Here is a 15,585-nt window from a genome sequence, read left to right on the forward strand (position 1 = left end):
GTGTGTGTGTATATACAGTATATACAGCGGGTAAAGTAAGTATTGAAAACGTCACCATTTTTCTAGGTAAATATATTTATAAAGGCGCTATTGACATGAAATTGTCACCACATCTCGGTAACAACCCGTGCCATCCATACATACAAAGACACCAAAACAAATAAGTTCAGAAATGAAGTTCTATGTAATAAAATGGAAGGACACAGGGAAAAAGTATTGAACACGCCAACTGAAATGTACTTAACTACTTCCCACCTGGCCACTGCACATAAACGGCCGGGTGGTCCCTTTCCTCGTTCTGAGCGGATGTTCAGGAACGTCCCTCAGAACGAATGCTCGCAGCGCGGCCACGAGGCTGAGCAGAGATCGGGATATGGGCGCTGTGATTGGCCCTCCTGATCAACTGATGGCTGTGTCCAATCACAGCCATCACAATGTAAACAGAGACAAATATTTCTGCGACAGGTCTCCCCGCCGAGCTCAGTGAGAACTCAGTGCGGGGGGGGGGGGGAATCTGTAGATCTATGACAGCTCTCGGTGTGAGGATGATTTTACACAGAGAACTGTTACAGATCACCATACAAAAGTACACTAAGCACCACTGATATACCCCTGTCCCCATACACACTTCAGTGTCCCAATAAAAAAATCTGTCTGTCCCCCATCACTGCCAACATCAAATAAACACTGATTTAGGTTATCTATACCAAAGAAATGTAGCAACAGAAACTAAGAAAAATGCATTTTTTTTTAAAAATTTTCGGGCTTTTTTATTTGTAGCGTAAAAAATAAAAACCCCAGCGGTGATTAAATACCACCAAAAAAAAGCGCTATTTGTGTGAAAAAAATGATAAAAATTTCATTTGAGTGCAGTGTTACATGACCGAGTAATTGTCATTCAAAGTGTGAGAGTGCTGAAAGAGGAAAATTGGTCTGGGAAGGAAAGGGGTGAATGTGCCTGGTATTGAAGTGGTTAAAGGGGTTGTAAACCCTTATGTTTTTTCACCTTAATGCATTCTACGCATTAAGGTGAAAAAACTTCTGTCACTGACCAGTGTACTTTTCTATATGTTTCAGAAGTGTTGCAAATTTGCATCTTGTTGGTGTTGTCATTACCAGGGCTTTTTTTCTCAGAGAAAAGGTGCAGGAACTCAACCATGCCTGCCAAACACACATACCTACCAAATGGCATCATATAGTATCTCTTCCCTCTGCATACAACCCCCTCCCTCCACTGCCTTCATCTTCTGCCCCCTCCTTAAAAGCTCCACCATCTGTCATATGTCTTACCTTTGTTGCAATATTAAGCTGAAGCACCTATCCGGCTGTAGTATCTCCCAGCATACTATACTATACTACAGTCACTTGCAAGGGAGATCATGCAGTAGGAGCATCAACAACTGCTCACCAGGGAAAAATAGAGACCACAGAGGGTGCGACCTACCACACACCCTCTCCTGCCCATGACTGCACTGAACCCTGGGCACCTGTTCTGTACCTCCCTTGTCCCTGTCTGGCACTCAGTGGGATCTGCGCAGGAGATCTGACCTGTGGGAGCTACTGGGAGATAAGCTATCACTTGAAAACCCAGAAGCTGGACTTTATTGTTACCAAGTGATAATGGTGAGCAGGGAGCAGAAGACCTGAGCCAGTGGTGGTGGAACTGAGTTCCCCCTAGTTCCTGCTGAAGAAAAGTCCTGGTCATTACATATTAACCACTTCAATACCGGGCACTTACACTCCTTCCTGCCCAGGCAAATTTTCAGCTTTCAGTGCTGTCACACTTTGAATGACAATTACGCGGTCATGCTACACTGTACACATATGAAATTTTTATCATTTTCTTCCAACAAATAGAGCTTTCTTCTGGTGGTATTTGATCACTACTGGGGTTTTTATTTTTTGCTAAACAAACTAAAAAAGACCAACATTTTTGAAAAAAAATGAGTTTCTGTCATAAAATTTTGTTTTCCACTTCACTGACAAGCACTGATGAGGCGGCACTGATGGGCACTGATGAGTTGGCACTGATAAAGTGGCACCGATGGGCACTGATGAGGAGGCACTGATATGTAGAATTGATGGGCATTGATAGGCGGCACTGATATGCAGAACTGATGGGCACCAATTGGCAGGACTGGTATGCAACACTGATGGGCACTGATAGGTGGCACTGATGGGTACTGACAGGCAGCTGTGATGGGCACTCACAGGCGGCACTGATAGGCGGTACTGATTGGCACTGACAGGTGGTACTGATGGGCAGCACTGATGATGAGGCATTGATAAGTACTGACAGGTGTTACTGCTGGGCAGTTGGCACTGTGGTGGGTAGTGATTGGCACTGTGGTGGGTAGTGGCAGATTTTAATCTTGTGACATTGCTGGGCACTGGTTGGCAGGTGTTTGGCACATCTGAGGGGGCTGTGCTGATAATCAATGTGCTGATTATCAGCACAGACCCCTCCTCTGACAGGGAGAGCCGCCGATCGGCTCTCCCTGTCAGCGAGAACCAAGGAAAGCCATTTACCGGCACTTCCTGGTTCACGCAATGATCAGCTGTTATTGGTCACAGTTGCTCACGTGGTAAGAAGCCTCTGACAAAGGCTTCAAAGGTGATTAAATACGTCCAAAAGAAAGCTCTCTTTGTGGGAAAAAAAGGACATAGATTTTATTTGGGTACAACGTTCGGGGTGGGCGGGGACACAGGGGTCCCGTTATCTCTTATTGCCCCGGGGCCCCATGAGTTGTCAGTCTGTGCCTGGTATGGGCTGCTCAATCTAAAATGCCTGGGCCTATTATTTTTCCCAGTCTGGGCCTGCTAACGAGTCACATGACAACGGGGAGGGAAAATGGCTAATTGGGCCCAATTTGGACATTTTCACTTAGGGGTGTACTCACTTTTGTTGCCAGCGGTTTAGACATTAATGGCTGTGTGTTGAGTTATTTTGAGGGGACAGCAAATTTACACTGTTATACAAGCTGTACACTCACTACTTTACATTGTAGCAAAGTGTCATTTCTTCAGTGTTGTCACATGAAAAGATAGAAGAAAAGATTTACAACAATGTGACTGAGGGGTGTACTTACTTTTGTAAAATACTGTATATTTGAAAAAAACTTTGAACTATGATCATTAATTCTGTTTTACACAAGTGATAAAAAATGTGTCATTGTTTTATGCACATTTTACCTTGATGACTCCTTCTCTCCCTCCCATTCCATAGTCCAGTTCTCTATTCATTTTACTTTTATTACCCTGTTTTTCCTAAGAAACTTATAAAAAACAATAATGTCAGTGCAGCCTAAGTGCAAATAAAAATATATCACAGACAGTATTCAACTGCAATGGCACCCTAAAACATAAAACCAAAAATGTCATACATTGCAGCTTACCAATCATTAGATGTGGAGGCTGCATTAGTTTTCTTTTCTTTAGGCTTTTTTCTACTCTGTTTTCACCTGATCATCTGACCAGTAACACACCTTCTGTATGAGAGCGCCCCCACTCTGTACGAAGGAGCACATGGGGCTTGTTTAGACAGCAGAAGTCAGTCTGGGGGGAGGGTAGTGTTGGATGGACTAGCAGATTTAGATACTCAAATGCCGCGTACACACGGTCGGACTTTTCGACCGGACTTGTCCGACGGACCAAATCTGGCGGACAATCCGATCGTGTGTGGGCTTCACCGGACCTTCAGCGGACTTTTCCAGTCACAAATCTGACGGATTTTAGATTTGGAACTTGCTTCAAGTCTTTACGTCGTAACTCCGCCGGACCCAGAAATCCGCTCGTCTGTATGCTAGTCCGACGGACAAAAACCCACGCTAGGGCAGCTATTGGCTACTGGATATCAACTTCCTTATTTTAGTCCGGTGTACGTCATCACGTACGAATCCATCGGACTTTGGTGTGATCGTGTGATAGGCAAGTCCGGTCATTAGAAAGTCTGTTGAAAGTCCGTCAAAAGTCTGTCGAAAGTCTGTCGGACTTTTGTAGCTGAAAAGTCTGACCGTGTGTACGCGGCATAACACTTTAAAGCCAAACTCCACCTAACACTTTATAATCCTTTGCAGTTACACGATTTTTTTTTTACCAAAAATATGTAGAAGAATACATATCAGCCTAAACTGATGAAGAAATGTGTTTTTTAAAAACATTTTTGGGGATATTTATTATAGCAAAAAGTAAAACATATTGTTATTTTTTTTCAAAATTGTCGTTTTTTTTTTGTGGCAACTCTACAAGGGAATAGTCTGAAGAAGACAGATGAGAGCCTGAAGTGGAAATCCTGAGCAGCAAGGTAGTGCGCCCAAGGCTGAGTGAGCCTTATGCCCCGTACACACGGTCGGACATTGATCGGACATTCCGACAACAATATCCTAGGATTTTTTCAGACGGATGTTGGCTCAAACTTGTCTTGCATACACACGGTCACACAAAGTTGTTCAGAAAATCCGATCGTTCTGAACACGGTGACGTACAACACGTACGTTGGGATATAAATGGGGCAGTAGCCAATAGCTTTCGTCTCTTAATTTATTCTGAGCATGCGTGGCACTTTGTGCGTCGGATTTGTGTACACACGATCGGAATTTCCGACAACGGATTTTGTTGTCGGAAAATTTTATATCTTGCTCTCAAACTTTGTGTGTCAGAAATTCCTATGGAAAATGTGTGATGGAGCCTACACACGGTCGGAATTTGTGACAACAAGGTCCTATCACACATTTTCCTTTCGTGTGTACGGGACATTAAGAGCCAGGTGGATTGGCATTTTTCATTTGTTATTTTTGGGAGAAGAACCCATGTGGGGGGCAACCAAATGAATGTATGAACTTTCCTTTTTTGGTTACATTCAATAAAAGTGGGCTACCACGCCCTTAAAGTAAAGTTCCTGTTGGCTGGGAACTCGCTGAAAACGCATCTATCACTGAGCTAGACATCCCCCAATGTCACAAGACACTTTACATTTTCTTGGAAACTCTGTTTATGGAAGAATTACTGCTGGACACAGATGGGAGGAATGTCAGAAGACCTCCTAACATACAATAGCATTGCCAGAGATCCTCCATTGTACGGCTCTGTAATGTATCCTCGGGTACAATGACATTAAATACAGAAGAGTGACACTGACCTGATCCTAGGAGGAGAAGAAAGAAGATTATATGCAGAATTTTCAGCCCGGTCCTCATTGTCCCATCCATGCCGGATCCACTCCAAGAGAACTGTGAGAGACGTCTGATCTGTACAAGATGAGTAACATTGTCTGGACTTTGTTACATTTTTATCATTCATAAAACACAAGCTCTGATCACATGATAGATAATCTCTGTACACCAATAAGAGCACAGATATACACTATATTACGCCTGCCTTTACATGCACATGAACTTTAACCCCTTCAATACCGAGCACTATTACCCCCCTTCCTGCCCAGGACAATTTTTAGCTTTCAGCGCTGTCACACTTTGAATGACAATTGCGCGGTCATATTACACTGTACCCAAACTACAATTTTTATCATTTTCTTCCCACAAATAGAGCTTTCTTTTGGTGGTATTTGATCACCTCTGCGGTTTTATTTTTTGCTAAACAAACTAAAAAAGACCAACATTTTTGAAAAAAAAGTTTTTCTTCATTTCTGTTATAAAATTTTGTTTTCTCCTTCACTGACGGGCACTGATGAGGCAGCACCGATGGGCACTGATGAGTTGGCACTGATATGTAGAATTGATGGGCAACGATAGGTGGCACTAATATGCAGCACTGATAGGCACTGACAGGTGGCACTGGGCACTGACCAGCAGCACTGATTGGCACTGATAGGCGGCACTGATTGGCACTGACAGGTGGCATTGATGGACACTAATAGATGGCACTGATGGGCAGCACTGATTGGGCAGGTACTGACAGGTATTAATGCTGGGCTCTGATTGGCACTGTGATGGGCTCTGATTGGCACTGTGATGGGCACTGGCAGACTTTATTATTGGGGCACTGCTGGGCACTGATTGGCAGCTGATTGGCACATCTGATGGGGCTGTGCTGATTATCAACACAGACCCCGGCAGCTCTCCCTGTCAGTGCGAACTGAATACCATTTACCGCCACTTCCTGATTCTCGCGAACATCGGATATGATTGGTCACAGCTGATCAGGTGGTAAGAAGCCTCTGTCAGAGGCTTCTTCTCATGATTAAAGATGCGGCATGTCAGACTAACACACCGCATTCGCGATTGCCACGCTGCGTTCCCCTGCGGGCGCACACCGGCGTGTTATCCTGCTAGACGTCATATGACACCCAGTCAGGGTAACAGAACCACTTCCTGGACATCATTCTGTTATGGGCCAGGAGGGAAGTGGTTAATGACAGCCCCAGTCTTAGTCCGGAGGGTTCAATGTTGAGTTGGCTCCGCCCTTTGCAGCTATAACAGCTTCAACTCTTCTGGGAATGTTTGACCATTCTTCCAGAAGCGCATTTGTGAGGTCAGGCACTGATGTTGGATGAGAAGGCCTGGCTCGCAGTCTCTGCTCTAATTCATTTCTATCGGGTTGAGGTCAGGACCTTGCTTTGTGCACTGGTGCGCAGTCATGTTGGAACAGGAAGGGGCCGTCCCCAAACTCTTCCCACAAAGTTGGGAGCTTGAAATTTTCCAAGATGTCTTGGTATGCTGACGTCTTAAGAGTTCCCTTCACTGGAACTAAGGGGCCAAGCCCAACCCCTGAAAAACAACCCCCACATCATAATTCCTCCTCCACCAAATGATTTGGACCAGTGCACAAAGCAAGGTCCATAAAGACAGGGATGAGCGAGTTTGGGGTGGAGTAACTTGACTGGCCTGTACAGAGTCCTGATCTCAGTCTGATAGAACACCTTTGGGATGAATTAGAGCGGAGACTGCGAGCCAGGCCTTCTCATCCAACATCAGTGCCTGACCTCACAAAAGCTCTTCTGGAAGAATGGTCAAACATTCCCATAGACACACTCCTAAACCTTGTGGACGGCCTTCCCAGAAGAGTTGAAGCTGTTATAGGTGCAAAGGGCGGAGCCAACTCAATATTGAACCCTACGGACTAAGACTGGGATGTCATTAAAGTTCATGTGTGTGTAAAGGCAGGCGTCCCAATACTTTTGGTAATACAGTGTATAAGGGGATTCCAGCTTCTGACAAATTGTTGTCAAACTGTACAAAGGAAGTAAAAATAAATCAGTAACAGGTTATAAGAAAAATTGTGTGGGGTGATTTGTTATTGATTGCTGCAGCTTTAAAATTTGACTTCTTCTGTTTCTCAGCAAAAACGTATTTAACCACTTCAGCCCCGGAAGGATTTGCGCCCTTAATAACCAGACCCTTTTTTTGCGATATGGCACTGCGTCGCTTTAACTGACAATTGCGCGGTCGTGCGACGCTGTAGCCAAACAAAATTGATGTCCTTTTATTCCCACAAATGGATTTTGTTTTATGGTATTTGTTCTTCTCTGCGATTTTTAATTTTTTGCGCTATAAACAAAAAAAGAGTGACAATTTAAAAAAAAAAAAAACACAATATTTTGTACTTTTTGCTATAATAAATATCCCCCAAAAATGTAAAAAAAACGAATTTCTTCCTCAGTTTAGGCTGATACGTATTCTTCTACATATTTTTGGTAAAAAAAATCACAATAAGCGTTTATTGATTGGTTTGCGCAAAAGTTATAGCGTCTACAAAATACGGGATAGATTTATGTAATTTTTATTATTTATTTATTTACTAGTAATGGTGGTAATCAACAATTTTTAGCGGGACTGCGGCATTGCGGCGGACACATCGGACAGTTTTGACACTATTTTGGGACAAGTGACCAGCGATCAGTGCTAAAAAAAAGCCACTGATTACTGTGTAAATGTCACTGGCAGGGAAGGGGTTAACACTAGGGGGCGATCAAGGGGTTAAGTGTGTTCCCTAGTGTGTGTTTCCAACTGTGGAGTGGATGGGAGTGACTGGAGGAGGAGACCAATCGCTGTTCCTACTCAGTAGGAACACACGATCTGTATCTACCCCCCTGACAGAACCGGGATTTGTGCGTTCACACACACTCACACAGATCCCTGTTCTCGTTCTGTCAGGAGCGATCGCAGACATCACACCCGCTGGGCGCGCGCATCAGCTCCGGGGACACGCTGCGGGCACGCGCCTGCTATAGCGTCTTAAAGAGCCGACGTTCAGCTACGGCGATTTGCGCAGTTGTGCCAACCTGACACAGTATAACTTCTGGTCGGCAAGCAGTTAAAGTGGTTGTAAAGTCAGAAGGTGCATTCTATACATTAAAGGGTAACTTCCATCAAAAATTATTATTATTTTTTTCCTATTGATAGTATGATAAATATCTTTATCGTTTATTTATTTTCTGGCTAGCTGATTGTTTAGCTTAGAAAGTCTTATCTAAGCAAGACAATCGGCTTCTTCCCGTTCTTCACCGACAACGCTATCTCCCTTCATCTGAATTTGCTAAGCTGTCTTTGACTTCCTGAAAAGGTTGTCGGTGGTTCTTAGACAGGCATGCCTAGACCTGCCCCGCCCCATTCCTCCTATCCTTCACAGAACATGGTCTTCTCCTGTCTTCATTGCCTCGTTTTGGCCAGCAGCTTCTTCTGAGAGAGGAGGAGGGGGGAGGGCAGGCTTTGGAAGTATCTTCTGTTTGTTAGAAACTGTAGTATAGATTTCAATGCACCATAATGCAGATTTTCTACAGTGTACGACCACGTGGTTGTTTCTGTATGGCACTGTGATGGGCACTTTGTTCATGGTGTGGCACAAGCCCAGCTGCTGTGAACAGTGGAGGGATCTGGGGAAGAAATATGAAAGAAATGAGGAACAAAGGAACATTTGTGAAAGTTTGGAAGGATACCGATCGATTTCTGTTGCTCATTAAATGTGAGTAATAAGTTTAAGGCTCCGTTTTCACTAGTGCAGCTTGACATGCGAATTTAGACACATAAAGTCGCATGTAGCTATAAAGGAAATTTCTGCGCTAACTAAGTGAAAAAAGTGCAGCTGCTTGTGTAAGCCTAAATACAAAAAAAAGCTCAAAAACATATATCTCCAAAAAACAAGCGAGCAATCATTAATTAATCAGTGAAGATGATTAAACACAACCATACAAACTCCTATAAAGATATATATAGTATTGTGCAAAAGTGATACAATAAAGTAAAAAATGCTACCAAAAAACGCCCATGTGAACAGTGGTGTGCACCGTCAACCTGTTACAAGGACCTAAAGCAAAAGTACTCTGATGTATACAAAATCCATATAAAGTGAGTGTATCTAAGTGATCAAAAATATATAAGCAAAGTCCATAAAAATGCCAATGTGAGTATGGAGAACCTCAGTAATCAGGAGAGATGGGAATGAGATGATCTTGCAGCCCAAAAACTTGTGATATTACTGCCACTTACCAGATCAGTTGGACCTCAAATTATGGAGATCATGGGAGCCTGTTGCATCAGCCTGCCAGCATCAAAACCCTCCACCTGTCTTTCAATCCAGGGATCGTGATTAGAATCACCTTCAACGACTGAAATTGGGGTTCCACCCAAAAAAACAAAAATACCTGAAAAATTCTAAAAAAAAAAAAAAAAAACAACATTTGGATATATTTTTTTTTACTTACCTCTAAATGCCTGTTGCTAGGTGGTCCCTCGTAGTCTGCCTCTTCCTTTGCCTGGGCTGGTGACATCACTTCCTCCTCGGCACAGGAAGGGCTCGGCTCTGCTCCCTCCCTCCTATCAATCATCTGGGACCCATTACAGGTCCCAGGTGATTGAGCGGCCAATCACGGCGCGAGGCGCCACTCGCGCATGCGCAGTGGGTGCCAGGCGGTGAAGCCACAGCCCGGCGCCCACAGTTGAAATGCCGGCGCCGACGAGCGAAGAGGGGGGGGACGAGCGGGGCTTCGATCCCCCGCATCGCTGGACCCAGGGACAGGTGAGTGTCCAATTAAAAGTCAGCAGCTGCAGTATTTGTAGCTGCTGACTTTTAATTATTTTTTTTTTTAATGGACCCCCTGGGTGGAACTTCTCTTTAAGCTAACTCCTCTCTCCTTTTGGAATCCACACACAGGAACAGTTATAATCACCCTTGATTCAGATCTCTTCTCATGGATGATCTCAGCGGTTAACACTCAAAGGAGATAAGAAAAAAGCTCCATAGTGCAGATAAACTTCAAAAAACTTCACAGCAGCTCACAGCAATTTAAAAAAGCTTCAGTAAAACTTCACAGCAAATGTTCACAGCAAGCTAGCAATCAAAAAAACGGAAACAGGAACGGTTGAAAAACTAATGAAGCAACAGCTCAGGATCAAACCAAATAGCTGGATAAAAACGTGATGACGTCAGAATCAGCTGCTCCACGCAACGCGTTTCTCCAAAGAAGGCATCAACTGGGAACGAAGGCATGAAGTTTATTTGCACTATGGAGCTTAATATGATATTAACTGGATTTTATCATATTGTATGTAATTCTGTCAATAAAAACTTCTAATCATGAGAGTGCGCATGTGCGAGAGTTCAGAGATGGCCGCCTCAGCCAGGAGCTCCGCACCTCACCATCTCAGAAACGCACAGCGAGCCTTTCCGACCCCGCTCGACAGCCACAGAAATGGCTGAGGAGACCCCCCAAGCACCGGAGAACAACCCTATATGCTGGGATCCGGGGTCAGGAGAAGCCTGATCCCCGAATTCACTGCCTCCACCCACGCTGGGTGTACCGAGATGGCCGCCGCGGCCGCTGCTGCAGCTCAACACCATGCTTCACTTAAAGAAGCCACCCCGGAACACAGGCAAGTGCTGACTCCCGCCCTTCTCCACATGACCCCCGGCCCACACAATGCAGGAGTGCAGGCTCAGACTCCCTCGCCGGCCTCCACAGAGTCCCTTCTCAGCCACAGGTTTGGAGAGCAGGCCTTCTTCCCGGCAGGCCCAATGGCATCCATTTATGCCGCTACTATCCCTCTCAGCCCGTCAACCCAGAACACCCAGCTTCTGATGGAAGATCTCTTCTCTAAATTCTCCATTCTCCTTGAAAGGGGTCTAGAGGCCACGGCAGCTAAAATAACAGGAGACATCAAAGCGGACCTGCAGAATATAGGCTCCAGAATGGACGCCATTGAAGGAAAGCTTGAACAGACTGCTGCAGTTTCCCACCAGAACTCTGACCTGATCCAATCCCTCCAAGACCAATTAGATACAGCAAACTCATGCATAGATGATTTGGAGAACAGATCTCGGAGGCTGAACTTTAGGATCAGAGGCCTACCGGAATCAGTCACAGATGTCGCAGCGGCAACACAGGACCTTATGAGAGAACTGAACCCAAACATTCCAACAGCACGTCTGGAACTAGACCGGGTTCATAGGGCCCTGGGGTCCCCCAGGAAAGACGGTTCCCCTAGGGACATTATTGCCAAACCGCATTATTATGAAGTCAAAAAAGCTGTCATGAAACAGGCCCGATCCCTCCCTCAAGTCTCCTGCCAAGGTCACATAGTGTAAATTTATGCGGATATTTCTCCCTCCACCATACAGCGCAGAAGAATGCTGAAACCCCTGCTATCTGCAATGGCTCAGAAGGAAATCAAGTACAAATGGGCCTTTCCATTTGCGGTCAAATTTTCTCACAAGGGACAGAACCACTCCTTCTCCAGCTTTATAACGGGAGAGAAGCTACTGCTCAACCTGAAGATAATCTCGCAAGAAATGGACACGGAAGCATCCTCCCCTCCTCTGGCTCCAACAAACGTCCCCCTCCGGCTGGCTCCCCAAACCCTCTATGGTCCAAGAATAAGTCCAGAAGATCTTCCCACTATGGTCCACCATGACCACACAACCTCCTCACTCTTTGTGTCTCCTGATGTCAACTTCTATCGCTAGTGACTGTCTTCCTGATAGAAGAACTGACTCTCTCCCTCTTTTTGGGAGTAATTTTACCCACTGATGTGCCTCCACTGATAGGGGACAATAGAAATTTGAAATTTTCCTAGCTTGACAATTTTTCTTCCATTTTTTCCTTTTTTTATTTTGTAGTTCTATTGTTCAAGCTCAGTTCCCTGTTGCTCCACCTCCACTCTCTGCACTGTAGAAAATTGGAGAGCGGCGCATTCAAGATGGGGTACAGCTAGGGTTCGGAAAACTCACATTTTGATAACGATTTTTTTCACATGTTACAGTGAGATGATGGGGGGGGGGGCCTCTCTCCTCCCTGGGCTCCATGTGGCCCCAGGGGGAGGGAACTCTCCCGTTTCTTCCTTCTCTTCTCTTTCCTTCTCTCGTCTTTCTTCTCCCCTCCCCTCCTTCCCCAATACATGGAACATCACTTAAAGGTTTTTCTCATTTCAGCCCAGTACAGAGGTTTATCCCCTCGATCGGAGGCTCCTATCGTGGATAAGGCACCGCATCCACTATCAGCGCGGCTCCCGATGATTTCAGCACTGGTAAGTGATGGAGGGTTCTGCAGCACTCACTTTCTCTGGTCTCATGGCTGATCTCACTCCACCCACAATGTTCAGGGCCTAAATTCTCCCGTCAAAAGACAAAAAATGTTTAACTTCTTTAAATCTTCTAAACTAGATATCGTTCTAATGCAGGAAACTCATTTCTCGGCTAAATACTGTCCTAAGTTTCTCCACTCCCATTATCCAAATTTTTTATCTGGCCAGCGCAGACAATAAGTCCAAAGGGGTGGCCAAAGCTTTTGCCAAAACTTGCAACTTTAGCTGGATTGCAGACATTAAAGACCCAAACGGCAGGTTTCTCTTAGTTACGGGTAAAATAGATGGATAGATCTACTCCCTAGTCCCCTACTATACCCCTAATAAGGGCCAAGCTTCTTTTTTTTCAGAACCTCCTGAGCATCCTCTCTCCGGCACTAGAAGGTACGGTTATTTTTGATGGGGACTCAAACACCGCCTTTGATCAGGGGCTGGACAAATCCAGGCCCTCCGCAGAGCGACTTACTGGCCCTACCAAACAAAGTCTCAAAATAGCTAGACTCATTCATGCCCATGGGTTAGCGGATGTCTGGAGGGAATTGAACCCTACTAAGAGGGACTACACCCACTTCTCTCACCCACACAACTCCTATGCTAGGATTGATCACCTCCTTGTCAAAGCACAGATTCTATACCCAAGGGGACAGAGTGGGCTCCATGCTGGCCGCCAAATTAACGCCCCGAATTAAATCACACACTATGCCTAAAATAAAGATCCCAGGCCAGGGTTCCACGGCTGATCCCTCCAAAATCTTAGAGGCCTTTCAGGCTTTTTATAGCGACCTTTACTCGACAAAATCTCCCCCGCAGGACATCGCTCTAGACTGCTTTCTCTCTTCCATTGATTTCAGCGGAACATAGGGACAGCCTTGAAGCCCCCTTCACGGAGGGAGAGGTACTTGGAGTAATAAAATCACTAAAAAATGTCTCAGCCCCTGGCCCGGACGGTCTGTCCAACATTTATTACAAGACCTTCCCCAATACCTTAGCCATACATCTAACACACTTCTTCAACTCTAAAACACGGGGGAACCCACTTGATTCACAACTTAATACTGCATAGATTGCAGTGATCCCTAAACTGGATAAGAATCCGGAAGATTTTGGAAACTATCGCCCTATATCACTTATAAACTGTGGCATCAAAATTTTGATGAAGATTCTTGCTAATCGCATGGCTTCCTTTATCAATACATATATCAATAAGGATCAAGTGGGTTTCATCCCGGGCAGGCAAGATCCAGACCAAATAAGGCGGGCCATAGACTTGGTCTCCATCCTTCAAACTAATTGGGTGGGAGGTCCTAAACAATCTGGAATGCTCCTGTCGTTGGACCTACAAAAGGCCTTTGACTTAGTTTCTTGGCCATATATCTTTACCATGTTATAGCAATGGGGCTTTGGACAAAGATTTCTCGGACTGATACGGGCCCTTTACTCCAACCCCAGTGCCAGTATCTGCCTGCAAGGATACTACTCAAAACCCATCACAATTAAAAAAGGGACTAGGCAAGGGTGCCCACTTTCGCCGATCATATTTGCGATGGCCATTGAAACGCTTGCTATTGCAATTCGTCATAACCCAAACATCCAGGGAGTGACTTGCGGCTCCAAAACCCACAAATGTGGGTTATATGCGGAGGACGTCTTGCCCTTTCTCACCTCCCCTGTAACCTCCCTTCCCAATTTATGCAAAACCTTAGATGCCTTCACCAAACTTTCCGGTTTAGAAGTTAATTACTCAAAGTCACAAGCTCTCAATATCTCACTAACACCCGAGACTGTTAATCTCTTACGACAAAACTTTTCCTTCAAATGGAGTGACTCCTCCATCAAATACTTTGGTATTAACTTAACAGCTAAAACTGAAACTCTGTATGGCCATAACTACCCTCCCATGTACCGTAAGCTGGAAAAAGACCTAAATTCCTGGTCTCGTAGCAATATTTCTTGGCTGGGGAGGATAAATTCAGTTAAAATGACACTACCTCCCAGATTACTATATCTGTTTCGTGCCTTACCCATCCCTCTCCGGAGGGACCATATTAGATCTTTCCAAAGCAAACTTCTAAAGTTCATCTGGGGTAAGGCGGGATACAGAATTCACCAAAGAACCCTTTACCTACATAGGAAAAAAGGAGGGCTGGGCTTACCCCACCTTTTCAAGTACTACCAAGCTGCTAGACTGGCCCAAATGTCAACAGTCTATTTTAACTTCGAAAAACCTGATTGGGTTGCAATAGAAAAACAGGCAGTTCCTAATTTCACGCTAGACTTCCTCCAATGAATGCCCCCAAGAAACAGACCCTCTATACTGGCCCCGACCCTTTCCCACTCTTTCGCTCTATGGGATTCCTTATGTTCTTCCAAAGCTTTAGTTTCGGCATACAAACCCCTCACTCATATTTATAATAACCCAGATTTCCCTCTGGGGGAAAAATGTTATGGCCTTCAAGTGGTGGGTGGATAAAGGCCTGTACAGGATAGGTCAATTTTTCACAGCCGCAGGCCCCTTCACTCTAAAACATTGCACCAAAACGCTAGATATGCCCTTATCTGAAACCTTTCGGTTCAGTCAAATCTCCCATTCCTTGAAATTGCTATGTAAAGACAAAGACTTCCCTCCAAAATTCTCTGATTATGAAATGTGGTGTGGTCAAGCCAGAGACCAGAGGGGGTGGGATCTCGGTGATCTATTCGTCACTTACATCGCCATGCTCAAAAACGACTTTTATGGAGGCCTTGGAATCTAAGCTCCAATTTAATTGGAACTTAGAAGATTGGCAGAGATCCTGTTACAGATCCTTCCAGGGTGTCCTCAATACCACTTTAGTGGAGGCCAGCCTGAAAGTGATCTCCAGATGGTACTTTACACCGACTAGACTGGCCTCAATCTATCCAATGGCTGACCCTCTCTGTTTTAGAGGTTGTCAACTCCAGGGCACAATGTCCCACATCTGGTGGGAATGCCCCAAAATTCGATCCTTCTGGAAAAAAATATTCAATATTTTGGAAGAACTGGTGGGGGCTAGGATTCCCAGAACTCCTCAGG

The 15,585-nt window shown here is 45.0% G+C and overlaps 1 protein-coding gene across 1 annotated transcript in view; it reads right to left on the reverse strand.

Annotated features, from left to right (window-relative positions):
* LOC141111844 (natural cytotoxicity triggering receptor 3 ligand 1-like) overlaps nt 1-5,266 on the reverse strand; it is an 82,404-nt gene extending 77,138 nt beyond the window's left edge. The window contains exon 1 of the mRNA XM_073604003.1: nt 5,138-5,266. Coding sequence (XP_073460104.1) covers nt 5,138-5,207 — 70 coding nt within the window. The 5' untranslated portion in view covers nt 5,208-5,266. The remainder of the gene's footprint in view (nt 1-5,137) is intronic.
* Nucleotides 5,267-15,585: the final 10,319 nt, after the last annotated feature.

This window comes from Aquarana catesbeiana, linkage group LG11 (assembly GCF_042186555.1).
Source record: "Aquarana catesbeiana isolate 2022-GZ linkage group LG11, ASM4218655v1, whole genome shotgun sequence".
Taxonomy (NCBI): domain Eukaryota; kingdom Metazoa; phylum Chordata; class Amphibia; order Anura; family Ranidae; genus Aquarana; species Aquarana catesbeiana.